General features: G+C 39.3%; 1 protein-coding gene across 2 annotated transcripts; it reads right to left on the reverse strand.

The window, feature by feature from the left end:
- Positions 1-3,579: 3,579 nt before the first annotated feature.
- On the reverse strand, positions 3,580-12,046 carry sat2a.1 (spermidine/spermine N1-acetyltransferase family member 2a, tandem duplicate 1). 2 transcript variants are annotated; one of them, XM_071518302.1, is made up of 6 exons: positions 11,895-12,046; positions 11,437-11,488; positions 10,092-10,175; positions 5,567-5,668; positions 5,330-5,370; positions 3,594-5,096 (listed from the first exon to the last, which is right to left on the reverse strand). In XM_071518302.1, exons 1-6 carry the CDS (start codon positions 11,955-11,957, stop codon positions 4,929-4,931), a joined length of 510 nt encoding a protein of 169 aa, XP_071374403.1. In that variant the 5' UTR covers positions 11,958-12,046; the 3' UTR covers positions 3,594-4,928. The 2 variants fall into 2 exon arrangements, with proteins under 2 accessions (XP_071374404.1, XP_071374403.1); XM_071518303.1 differs by lacking the exon at positions 5,567-5,668 and having other exon boundaries at positions 3,580-5,096.
- Positions 12,047-12,255: the final 209 nt, after the last annotated feature.

Below are 12,255 nucleotides of genomic sequence, written 5' to 3' on the forward strand. Positions count from 1 at the left end.
CCACTGGACCATAAACAGGTGGGTCCCAAACTGAGGTCCGGGGACTTCCAGGGGTCCTTGAGCAGAGCAGGTTCAAGGGGTCCACAGCAAAGTGGAAATAGTCTAATTTCACTATTATCTCATTCACTACACATTGAACACAATGAGAGAATGTAGGAGGATGGGTATTTTGATTACAACCCACCCTCAGCAGAGACATTCATGCAATTCTACATTAAATCATAACTAAGAACAAAAAATCTTCCAAGACAGGGTTTCTTAGGACAAAGTCTTGTGAAATGGGGGTCAACTATTTGGAGGTCCTGGACAATGAAAACATTTTGGGAGCCCCTGCAAACTCTCCATAGACATATGTGGTGGATGGTACATATAGCCATATGATACTATAGCAACTCCTAATGATAGCAATAATGTCTCCTTAGAGATTTATCGGTAATTCTCAACTAAAATGTGAAAGCATACAGAAGATTTATATTTCTTTAGGAGCAAAATGAGACAGTTGAATTGAAGAGTTCTATTCCAAAACTCTACATGTAAAAAATCATTATTATCATATAACATGTATTATCTCTGAAATCCAGAGGATGAGGATAACCAGACGTGTTACTTCATCAACCAAGTAAATTTACCTACCATCATGCAAAAAGTAGCATAATTTCTATTGTGCTATCAATTATTTAATACAAGTAGGTGTCACTTTTCCAAATGGTGAATATCTAATTTTAGAATCAAACTTCAATTATACTTTCAGGCAAAAACATTTCTGAAATTATAAAGAATCTATATCAACACCTGGATGAATTCACTGATAGACTGTACAAACGGATAGAACAAAACCACACAGCCACACATAGCACATCACTTTAATAGAATGGAGAGTCAAACAAGTTTTCATTCTTCTGATCAGTGTCAACAGAGTGGATTCATAGTGCAACAAATTGTCAGTTTTCAAGAACGGGTGACAGCGGAGGAACAGAGGAAGAGGAACATTAAACTCTTCTACAAGTCCTGAAGACATACTGCATGTGACATAACTTGGACTTAGCAGGATGTTCGGCACATCGAATGACACAAAACTCTAAAATTAACTTCAAACAGTCACTTGGAATCATGGCATCAAACATTCCACTTTTGTCAAGTGAAAACCTTGTAAATCCAATTTTGGTGATTTTAAATTTTTTTTTAAGTTTAACTTCAGTTGAAGGATTACATGTTCCTCTACTCTCTGATCTCTTGGCATTATGAAAACCCTTTCAAAAGCCACTGGATAATCCTTAAAATGCATGGTGGTCAAGCTAAACACAAGGCTGTTGTTCTTAATTCCTGAAAAGGTATTACTGCTATTTTCGGAGATACAAGGCTTTTACCGGACAGTGACGATTTGTATGTTTAACCATTTCAGAAATCTGACTAATCACCGGATGAAAAATAATACATACTGTATAGTAGCCTCTGCTGGTCACAGAGGAATAATCCAGAAAACATCACTGATTGCACGAGACATTTGAAAACACAGTGACACATCAGTACTGAAGGCATTGGAAATATCTTACCACTGAAATAAACAATGACTTTGTATTGTACATTGGGTGACATTTTAGTGACACACAGCCATATCTAAGACTCCACCTGTAAATGCTGATTAGGCGTCTTATCTACAGTAACACAGCAGCACACTGAACAACCTGTGGCATTGAGCCCAATGCAACAACATTATGGTTCTCTAGTCTACTTATAGTGACAGGTACAGTGTGTCCTGGTTACATGTTATCATGAAAACTAAAACTGGCATAAACACTGGAAATACATAACAGTTTCATTTATGTTCTATAATTAGAATAATGTAGAGTTGCTTATTCAAGTGTTTTTTATTTTACTCAGTAGTGAAATGTTGAATTTAGAGTTTGGGATGATAGTCTGTGTTTGATATAACAAGAAATTTGATTTGATTTTAAAATTGCTTGAGGAAAGCCATGTTGGGAACAGAGTTAAAAGTTTTATAATTTTTAGTTATGGGACTGGCATTCGATGGGGTAGTTGCAGAAAAGAAAGGATATGAATATCCCTTCACATTCCTTTGGGCTCTGTATTGACTTTGGGGCACGCACTCTGTCATAATATGATGACAGGAATTCAAATTCTCATTTATACATCTAAGCAGGAGGCTCTGGATTTTGTACACTGGACCAGACTTCACATGATTGGTCCGCTTCCACGAGCCATGTCAAATTATTGCACAACACCGTGTCCTACTGCTAAAAACATAAAAACAGGGTATTTTTCCTACCTAATTCTGTAAACTTTTGTATATTAACATCAATGCAAATGGCAACACTTGTGAAGTAAGGTTGTTTAAGGGAAGTCTGAGAAAACAAACTAAATATAATCCACCACACAGAATTACCACTGTTTTTCGTTCAATCCCTGGACACAACACAAAAAAAATCTTGTTTTAAATTATACAGGATATACAACAGGACTCCAGACCAGAATTATATCACTCTCACTTTCACAGGACTGTTTCACAGACATGGATTTAGCCGAGACCAAGACCAAGCTTTTTGTTTTTTTCAATTACCACCAGATGGAACTTTTTGGTCTGCTTCTAGGCTCAATCCATTTCTAACAGTTTGCTTTAAGATGCATGGATGGGGATTTTAGGTTGAATCCAACTGGTTCCATCATATAGTGCACAATTTTATCTTACAGTTTTTCACAATTGCTTACACACATTTTCTGAAACTAGGGCTCATTTTCTCAAAACTCTAAACACAAAACACAAAACTACTAACACAAAATGCAAAACCCATTTTATCTCTTTTCAAAATGTAGGCCTAATTTTGCAAATAAAATGACACACACACCCATCAAATGAATACATCTTTCTAACAACCGACTACACACTGATGTGCTCAACGGAAAACACTATTATGAATATCTGCCTTTTGCATGTTCAGAGGTACATTCATGCACAGTAGCCTGTTGTAAAAGGCTGTTACAGTACTGTATATATATACGCAAATATTGTTACGCCCAAATACTTTATTTCAACACTTGAATATGTGTTGGATATGTGAAGTGTTCTACATACAAAACACAATGCAGTAGGAGTAAAACAGAAAAAGAAAGCTTTTCTGTAAAAAAAAAAAAAAAAAAAAAAAAAAAAAGATAAAAAAAATGAGGCTGCATCCTGCCTCCTGTTTGGGTCTGACCACAGCAGCTCATCTACATCACAAGCCATGTTCACACAGACTGGTCGTCTCTCAGTTTTGCAGAAGATCTAAAAACATGATGTGATTGGTTAGGGTACAAGAATATTTCTTTTTCAATATGAAATGAGACATTACTGTAACATTGGCCAACCATCACTGAGTAGCACAGGACTACTGATGTGTAGGACTACTACTACTACTACCACTACTACAGTATACTACAGTATAAAGAACAGTAGCATGGTGTAGACAGTAGGCTACTTGCCTGTTCTCATTTCTGAATATCTGGATGATGGAAGCAGCAGTGAAGCTCAGGTTGGTCTGGACTCTCTGCCCAGCCTCCCTCATGCTCAACCCATGTCGACCACATGGTGAACCAAAGTGACCCAGATCTCATCTGAGATAACTGTTCTCCTTGCTCTTCTTTGTCCTTGTCCTCCTCTTCCTCCTCTTACTGTCACTCCTCTTCCTCTAGCTCTCACTGCAACATTGGTTTCCATTGTTCTCAAAAACAAGAGAGCTCACCTGTGGCCTTTTTTATAGTGCTAAAGCTCTGATTTGAGTGAACAACTCAGATATTAGTGTTTATATGTGTGATGAGCGGATGTAGCCAATTGGTAAATAAAGTTAAGCATTTGGGATGGCAGTGCTTCCAAATGAACATATGCGATTTTAGTTTTTGAATGTTGTGTCTACTGTAGAGAACGAGTGTAGTGTTTTGCAAAAAGTGTGACTGAGAATTGCAAACTGAGTGAAAAGCAGAAAATGTGTTTGTAGGTTTGCAGACTTGGTTTAGGGATTTGATACATGAGTTTCAGGTTTTAGTGATTGTGTCCCAAGTTCCAGTTTTAGTGTGCAAACAATTGTGAAAAACTGTAAGAACTGTGGGAGGAGCTAATGACAGGCTCAACAACACATCAGAGTATGCGAGATGAAAGTTATGTTGCATCACATCTACCTAACAAAGAATCCAGTGCAAAAACCACATTGTGCTTCAATACGATTGTACAGTACTCACCCTTTGGGAGACAAGGGGACAGGTGATTGACTCTTTGGTTACTGTTGCCATAGATTATCACATGATATCAAAGGGCAACTTAAAGGGATAGGACACTCTGAACTCACTTTTTTCAGCCGTTAATCAATGTGCATGGCAATTTTGATGCATGATGTCTGTTTTCTGGATTTTGTGTGAAAATCCCAGCTTTGTATCGCCAACTAGAAGAATGAAATGCCTTTATTTGAATAATGATGTTTTGGTGGTGCAGAGATTCTGAAATGTCATACATGTTATGATCATGCAGTAGGCGGAGAACGGCTAAAACTGAGGTTGTCCTATCCCTTTAATAAGGAAATCAATCAAAGGTGCTATGGGTCACAACATGTCACAAGGAGAAAAAAAACAAACACATACACATTTCAGTACCTCGGTCATGTACTATTTATTTGTATTGCATGGGCCCCGTTCCAATACTTAAAAATGTATCCTTATCTCCAATGTTAAACCAATCACTTAAGTCTTATTATAGCAGACTAACAAGGGACTGAACCACATAATAAGCCAATGACGTTATCCAACATATTTATAGAGAAATTAGCTTTAAGATTGCCATTATCAAGTGTTGGAACGGGGCCACTGAGTGGTGCTCTATCCCTGCGTTGTGTGGGTTGACCTCAAGGTTGCAAAGGTCAGGAGGTCATGACCCCGGTGTTGGGTTAGGGCTGGGCCAGGTGCTGCAGCGCCTCGCCCTGACAGCGCATACAGTGGTAGCCGATTTCAGCCGTGACGTCGAGGCAGCCCAGACTGATGTAGAAGTCCAGAGAGGATTTGTTCCAGTCCAGGACGGTGAAGTCGAGCTGGCTGCAGCCCGCGGCCAGGCCCAGCTGGGGGGGGGGGGGGCAGGAAGCAGGAAGAGACACAAGAGCATTGATATTGACACAAGGGATGGCTGTAATGCACTGTAATGCATTTTTAATTTGCAAGCAGTTCACAGTGTATATGAAGAGGAAATGGTTTGCGTAAGAGACACGACTATGAGAAAGTAAAGGCCTGAGATTCCAAGAATACTTTTCTATCCCAGTCATCACAGTTGCATGATGGGTCGACCTTTACTCACCTGTGCTACTTTGCTCATCAGTGCTTTACCGATCCCTTTCCCTGGAAGACAGACAGCAGGCATTACTAGAGACACTCATGCCCATATGTGCTTTGCTGGTGTTGAATACAATCTTTTTTTGATCAAAGCTACTTACAGCAAATAATTCTACTCTTTGATATTCACCATACAATAACATTGCACTCCTTATTCTCTCTTCTATGTGTCATTGAAGCAGTCAAAGATGTTTCACTGCACCTCTGAACTCAGGCATGACGTACAGGTCCTCCATGTAAACGGCCCTGCCCTTCCATGAGCTGTAGGTGTAGAAGTAAAGTGCGTAGCCTATCTTGGAATGGCCTGAAAGCAAAAAACAAAAACAAAAATGTCAAATCAATACATCAGGAATTGGTAGTGAGCATATGCAGTGTAACACTGAGATAGATGCAAGGCATACTAATGCTTCTTTTTATGGCCTTGTGTGCTAATGATGTGTTTTATCCACTTAGAGACTTGTACTGACTTCTGCCCCCAGAGAAATAGTTTTCTGCATGCCATTGCAATTAACTTGTTACCTAAGATTTTTATTGCGTTTGTTAGAGGTGTATTGCTGTTGAAAATATTTCAAACCAAAGTATTCATATTTTGTTATTTGTTTTATGTTGTTCATGTCATGTGGCAGTTGTATTTTTCAGTAGTTGGTGAGTGCTTCTTCCAGTTAGAGGAAATAAACGTAGTAAATATAAGTTGCCTAAATGGTTTCAGTCATTATGATATTGGCATATTCATTCTATTACTAGTGGATCAAAGAAACACGCTTTTAGCCTTGTAACTTAAGATATTAACTTAAATGTTTATCATATCACAATTCAAATTACACATGCAATATGAACTTAAATAATCGCAGTACGATTATTTTCAGCATTGTGTGCCCCTAACTGCACGTCATTCTTTCAAACACTTTCGGTTTTGAGTTTTATGCAATGATCTCAGTGATCACTGCTTTTTAGCTTGTTTACATAAGAATGTTTCTGTGAAAGGACCTGTCCTAATCTATTATAAGTGATCTCTTTTTCTCCATTTGCATAACTTAGCCACTGTGAAAATGTATGGGAAGTGGATCGCTGCAGTTGTAGATGCCTGGAGTCAGTGTCACAATCTAGTGCTTTAGTGCTGTAATTATCAATCATGCCCCCACAAAAACCTCTCAGGCTCGGGTAAATCATGATCAGGCTGAGCTCCGTCTCTAAAATGCAGTGTGGCGGGTTCTCACCAACCACAGATCAGTTGTCTTTCTAACTCCTGAGGATTTAATGCAGCCAGGATATCCGTAAAGCAAAAGTGGGCAACTTCAAGGAACAACTCTCTGATAAAATAATTGTTACAGATAAAAGAGTTTTTACATCGCTTTTACATTAAATCAGTTACATTTGCCCTTGCTCCCTAAAGAAGCTTCAGCTTTCAGGACATCACAGAACGCAAAGTGAGCTGCACAGACTCAGCCAGAAAAATGTAGATCTGATGGATCCTCTTTCAAGGCTGCAGCCACAAGCTGTCACCTTCTCAGTCTGTCGCTTCACACTGCAGAAACCCTCATGGTGCATGGAAAGACACTTTGGTTTGTGCTTTATTCAGTGGGGTTATCAGTGGGCTGATCCTAACTGCCATAGGCCAATCTCTAACCTGTCATGCAAATGTAAGGTGTTAGAAAAGCTTGTTACTAAGCTAGTCTCTTCTCAAGCTTTCAGACAAACATCCACTACTCATTAGAAACCCAACCCAGGGGGCGCCCCGGTGGCTCACTGAGTTGAGTGCGTACCATAGCAAAGTCCTTCCCGCAGCGACCCGGGTTGGAATCCGGCCCGCGGTCCTTTGCTGCATGTCCTCCCCTCTCTCTCTCCCATACCTTCCTGTCTCTCTCTAACTATCTCCCTGTCAAATAAAGCATGAAAATGCCAAAAATAAATCTTTAAAAAAAAAAGAAACCTAATCCACCATTTTACAATACCTGATCTGCAAATACCAGTCTGTGAACAGTCGGCTCAGCCAGTCCCACCCCAGGCTAATATCACATTCCAGTTTGATGCAGACAGAGAATCCACCTCTCAGCACTTCTCAGCACTTAAAGGTCCAGTGCAACGAGAACATTTCTCTATTTCATGGTGTAATTTTACAAAGGAGATGTTAATGTAAAGTTAACCAAATTATTATAACTAACGGCACTGTGGAAATTTGACTTGAAAATCTCTCCCTCTGGCTGTCAAGAGAATCAAACAGTATGCTGGCAAAAACATATCAGTAAGGCAGGCAAATGTAATCTCATTTACCTCTCTAATAGTCCGTCTAAGAATACTTTTATTATGGAAGAACCCATTGCCCCCATCACCAACTTCATGGCTGCATGATACAATGTCTTTTTTGGAGTTGGAAAAGATCAAATTCTCCATACGGGGTTCGACAGACAAATTTTTCGGCAGGACAGGTTAGGCAGGATAGGTTAGACTCTCACTCAGTCCTACAAGCTCTGCACCATCTAACCATCAAAAACTGAAAGAAAATGATGCTGTTTGTGTTAGAAATCAACATCAAATTTTTTGAGTTGAAATCATCGCACTGGATCTTACAGGCATTCTCTCTGAGACCTGTGCAGGATCTTGAGTTGCTATACAAATTCTGTGTGTGTCATGTTGTTTTGCCTATTTAGTCTTGTCCTTATAGTCCTGCTCATTAGTCATACCATGGTCCTGCTCTGCTTTCATGACTACTATCCACCATTTATTACCTGCCATAAATGTTGCATCATTTGCATGGTTGTGTTCCTCTGTTGTGCTTCTTGTAACCTTATCTGCTTCTACATCCTTATCTTTGCCTCTGTTGTTTCTTTATATTATTTTATGCCCCTCAATAGAAAATCTGCCTCTTGCCCATCCTCCATTGTTATTAAGAATTTACTCTTAACTGTCCTGCCTGCGTGAATGAAGAAGTACCTGAAAAACGACATATACATGTGATAAGCATTGGCGACATCCACAGACCTCTAATAATGTCTGTGCATATATCAAGACCCCGCCCCCATGCTTACATACACATATACACACACACACACCCTCCTCAGTATAGAGGCAGATATATGGTGCGAGTGGAGAGCAGCGCAGTGGTGACAATGGAAAAAGGGCTGTGTCATGGAAGAAAGAGGCAGAGCGGGGCAGCAGAGAGACTGTTAATGTTCTCATTACTGTAGTCTCAGGAAAAGAGATGAGTCAGCCTTGTTATATAAGCGGTGGGCAGAGAGAGGGGCCAGATCAGATCAGCGCTGTGCAGTTAGGTAACAAACCTGACGGTCTAACAGGTGATAAAGGGGAGATAGGCGAATGACTGCAGGTGCAACAGGGTTACATAATGGTCCATTTACAAAATAAATTCAATCACCTAATCAATCAATATCTCTAAAATATAGTGTGTGTATTAGTGTCAGTAATTTGTCAACAAAGGGCTACAGTTACCTGCTATCTTTTAAAAAGTAGCATAATGTGTTTTAATTTTGTGCTATCAATAATTTGGCAAAAGCAAGTGTCTCTTTTTTCAAATTATGGATATCAGATATTGGAACTGAATTCTTCAAATTATTTTATTTGTCTAATCAAAAATAATTGAATCAATTTCAAACTAAAATTCAGGGGCCAGATTCACAGAACTGCTCCTAAGATAGATCTTAATAAGTGACCTATGATCTTAATAAGTTACCTAATAAGTTAAGGAAGATAAAAATGTAGATAGTTCTTAAGAGGGCTCTTGAGTGCAATTCCCCAATATTCTCTTACGATTAGTCTCACCTCTTACCAACTTCTCTTGGTTTCTTAATTACAAACTTCTCAACAAGCAAACAAGCATACAGTTAAAGATTGTCCTCCCTAGCTGCAGCCCATAGTTAGCCTAGAGAGCTAGACCTCCCATCCAGCTGCAGCTCTTTGGTCACAGTCTGGTTAACCAACAGTATTTCCATCTAGAAAACAACAAACAATTATTGGCTATATTTGTGGTTTACTCAAATTAGTGACTTTAAGTTTGGGACAAGGCTCAGACATTGGTTACTGCCTTTTGGCTAAAGGCCTATTAAGTGTAACTGTCTAATTTGCCAGCTTCTTTTCATGAGACATGAGACATTCACCAAATAAAAAGAGATATAGTAAGTAAAACTATACTTTGAAATACCTACTTCATTGTCCAAAAGTGTGTGTTTAAATGCCCTGAGTTTGGAGGCTTATTGCAACAACTTTAAGTGGAAGGTTCACTTATATTGAACAAAAATATAAATGCAACATGCCACAATTTCAAAGATTAGTAAGAAATTAGCGAGAAATGCTGTCTAACAGGGATGTAAACTAATTTGTGCACAAGAAGGAAATAAGCTTTTCATCGATGGGATATTTTATCTTAGCTAATGACACATGGGACCAAAACTTTACATATTGCATATATATTAACACATTTTTTGTTCAGTATAGTTATGAAAAAGTTAAAAACATATTTGAGAACTTTGCTTTTAAGAATCCCATTTATTTACAACTTTTATCTAAGGAAGCACAATAAGAGGAAAGAAAATATTTAAGAACCATTTTGATCACTTCCTTTTTCTCAGCTCTTTTCTTAAGACTAAAGTTACAAAAAAATAGTACTTAAGATTTGTTTTCTTGAGAGGGTTTTGTGTGTCGGAAAACATAGATAGGTATGACACCAGTGCCCACACATAACCTTGGTCGATAAGGAAAAGGTTCTCCCTCACCTTCTTTGGTCCTGTGCTGTTCCGGAACCTCGGCGACGATTCCGTGGAAGAACGGGTTCTTGGAGAATCCATCCTGCTCCAAGTCTGCACATGAACAACAGAGAAACTGTCAGATTGATAGAGATACCTTGGTATCATTACCGTAAACAAATGAGACCATGGCCGAGACAATTGCTTGCGTCTATCTCACCTCACTGCTATTGGTATTGTTTCTCAAAATTAAGACCACATGTCCCATCTTCCTGTCACAAAGGGGATGTTGTTACTTGTCCTCCCTCCCCCTTCCTTGTGTCTCTGTTGCTTTACTGAAGAGGATAAACATGTTGGAAGTGATTTGTCTATTTCACTCATTCCACCATCTGTCATGGCAAGAAACTCTGAAAGTTTTAGTTTTGTTTACGCTGGAAGATCAGCAACCACTTCTGTTTTGTGCCATAAGGCAACCTCATTTTGTGCCATAAAGCAATACAGCAGATTTCCCGTGAAATTAGACCCACTGGCACACAGTGTCTTGCTGATGTTCTTGTTTGTTTATGGTAATTACACTAATGTCTAAAAGTTTATGTGTTAATGATTTATTGATGTTAAAACACTACACACAGCACCTTTAAACAGGGTGTGTCATTTTCAACACATCCATGTGTCTAGTGCTAGTCTAATTCCCAGCAGATCAAATGTTAGTAACACACAGTGTAAAGTCTGTGTCAATATGTGTTGCTGTTGTGTTGAAAGGTCAGACAGATGGGTGCTGTCCCAAATTAATGTTCACTCATGCTGTTAAAGAGTGACGCTTCACATGCAACTTCCAGTAACCACACCCCGAAAAAATCAGAGAAAACCTGAATCCCCTATAGGGCATGCAACATGCCGTTCACATTACATGATTTCTAGGTACTGAAGTTCAGATTTTTCAAACAGTTTCCTCTCGCTGCCAGTTGGAGCCTCAAATGTGCAAAGTTAGCAGCTTAGAATCTCTCGCTGACTTTAAATAAGGCTACAGAAGAAGAATCCTTAGATCTGTCACTGGTTTGAATAAGCTGTTCATCTGGTTTCCAGACTATGGCACCGCACTGCTCTGTTACCACTCATTCTCTATTTCACTTGTTTTGTCTTTTGTTGGCTTTTACTCGATAATGATAATGTAATATGACAATGTGCTGGTTTGAAACTTCTGGGTTGCTGCCTTATATAGTCTCCCTTCGACTTCAACTTGTTTTAAGGGATGTCAAATAAATTCGAACATTAAAAGTAAGGTAGAGGACACAATATAAAGCAAGTGACTGCAACTAAAACCCTTTTAAATAAATGACTGATATTTGTGTTGATATTACCGCAGGCTACATACCTCTCTGTGTGATTTTCACTTTGTCTGAGACTTTCTCATATTCAGCCAGTTCCTGGGAAAACATGAAAGCACATTCATCAGTTCTCTCCGCTATAGACATTTGTGCCAAGATTACCATTAGCATGCCTTTTTTTTTAACCTTAAACATATCAACGATAACACCAGTCTAATATGTTTCATGACCATGTCTGCTTTGAAAATGTATCACAGTGGCACATAATGGCTACTGATGCATTTCCAATTACATATATCATGCGTAAAACAACACAATGCGTTCTATTAAAACAACACTAACTCAATAATAATCCAGTAGGCTACTAACAATAACATAGGCTACGTCTATGTTAAGGGATCGCCTGACGTAAGCCTATGTGTCAGAGGCTATTATATTGGTGTTTGAGTCATATACACGTGCACGATTCATATACACGCGTGGACGCGCGCACGTGTCCGCTCACCAAGATCATCCGTGAAATGTCCTTGCAGTCCTCCAGGTTGGCTGCGCGGATGGAGAAATCCATATCTGGTGAGTTTGGGTTTCACGGTGCACTGCCGCGGCCAACTGTAAAGAAAACAATCTTAACAGCCAAACCGGAACAGAGGAGGAAGAGAGCATCACAACCCTAAAGTAAGATGCTGATAACTGGACCGAGAGCGCCCTCCTCTAGGAAGGCGGTCACCGGGGGAATCAGCCCCCTGAAAGCCTCGTAATATTAAAGGTGCCAGTGTTGTTGTTTTTTTTGTGTGGCAATCATCTAGGACAGTGATTCTCAACCTTTTTCATATCAAGGACCCGTAATTTAATCCACATTAGAGCCA

This window comes from Centroberyx affinis, unplaced genomic scaffold (genome assembly GCF_046629955.1).
Source record: "Centroberyx affinis isolate AG114_WGS23_722 - 3 ecotype Tasmania unplaced genomic scaffold, CSIRO-AGI_Caff_v1 ptg000562l_1, whole genome shotgun sequence".
Taxonomy (NCBI): Eukaryota; Metazoa; Chordata; class Actinopteri; order Beryciformes; family Berycidae; genus Centroberyx; species Centroberyx affinis.

Coding starts and splice junctions, on each gene's coding strand:
- sat2a.1 (XM_071518302.1), bottom strand. CDS start 11,957: ATGGATTTCTCCATCCGCGCAGCCAACCTGGAGGACTGCAAGGACATT. Junction 5,669..10,091: donor ACAGCACAGGACCAAAGAAG/GTGAGGGAGAAC, acceptor TTTTGCTTTCAG/GCCATTCCAAGATAGGCTAC. Junction 5,371..5,566: donor CGTCATGCCTGAGTTCAGAG/GTGCAGTGAAAC, acceptor TCTGTCTTCCAG/GGAAAGGGATCGGTAAAGCA.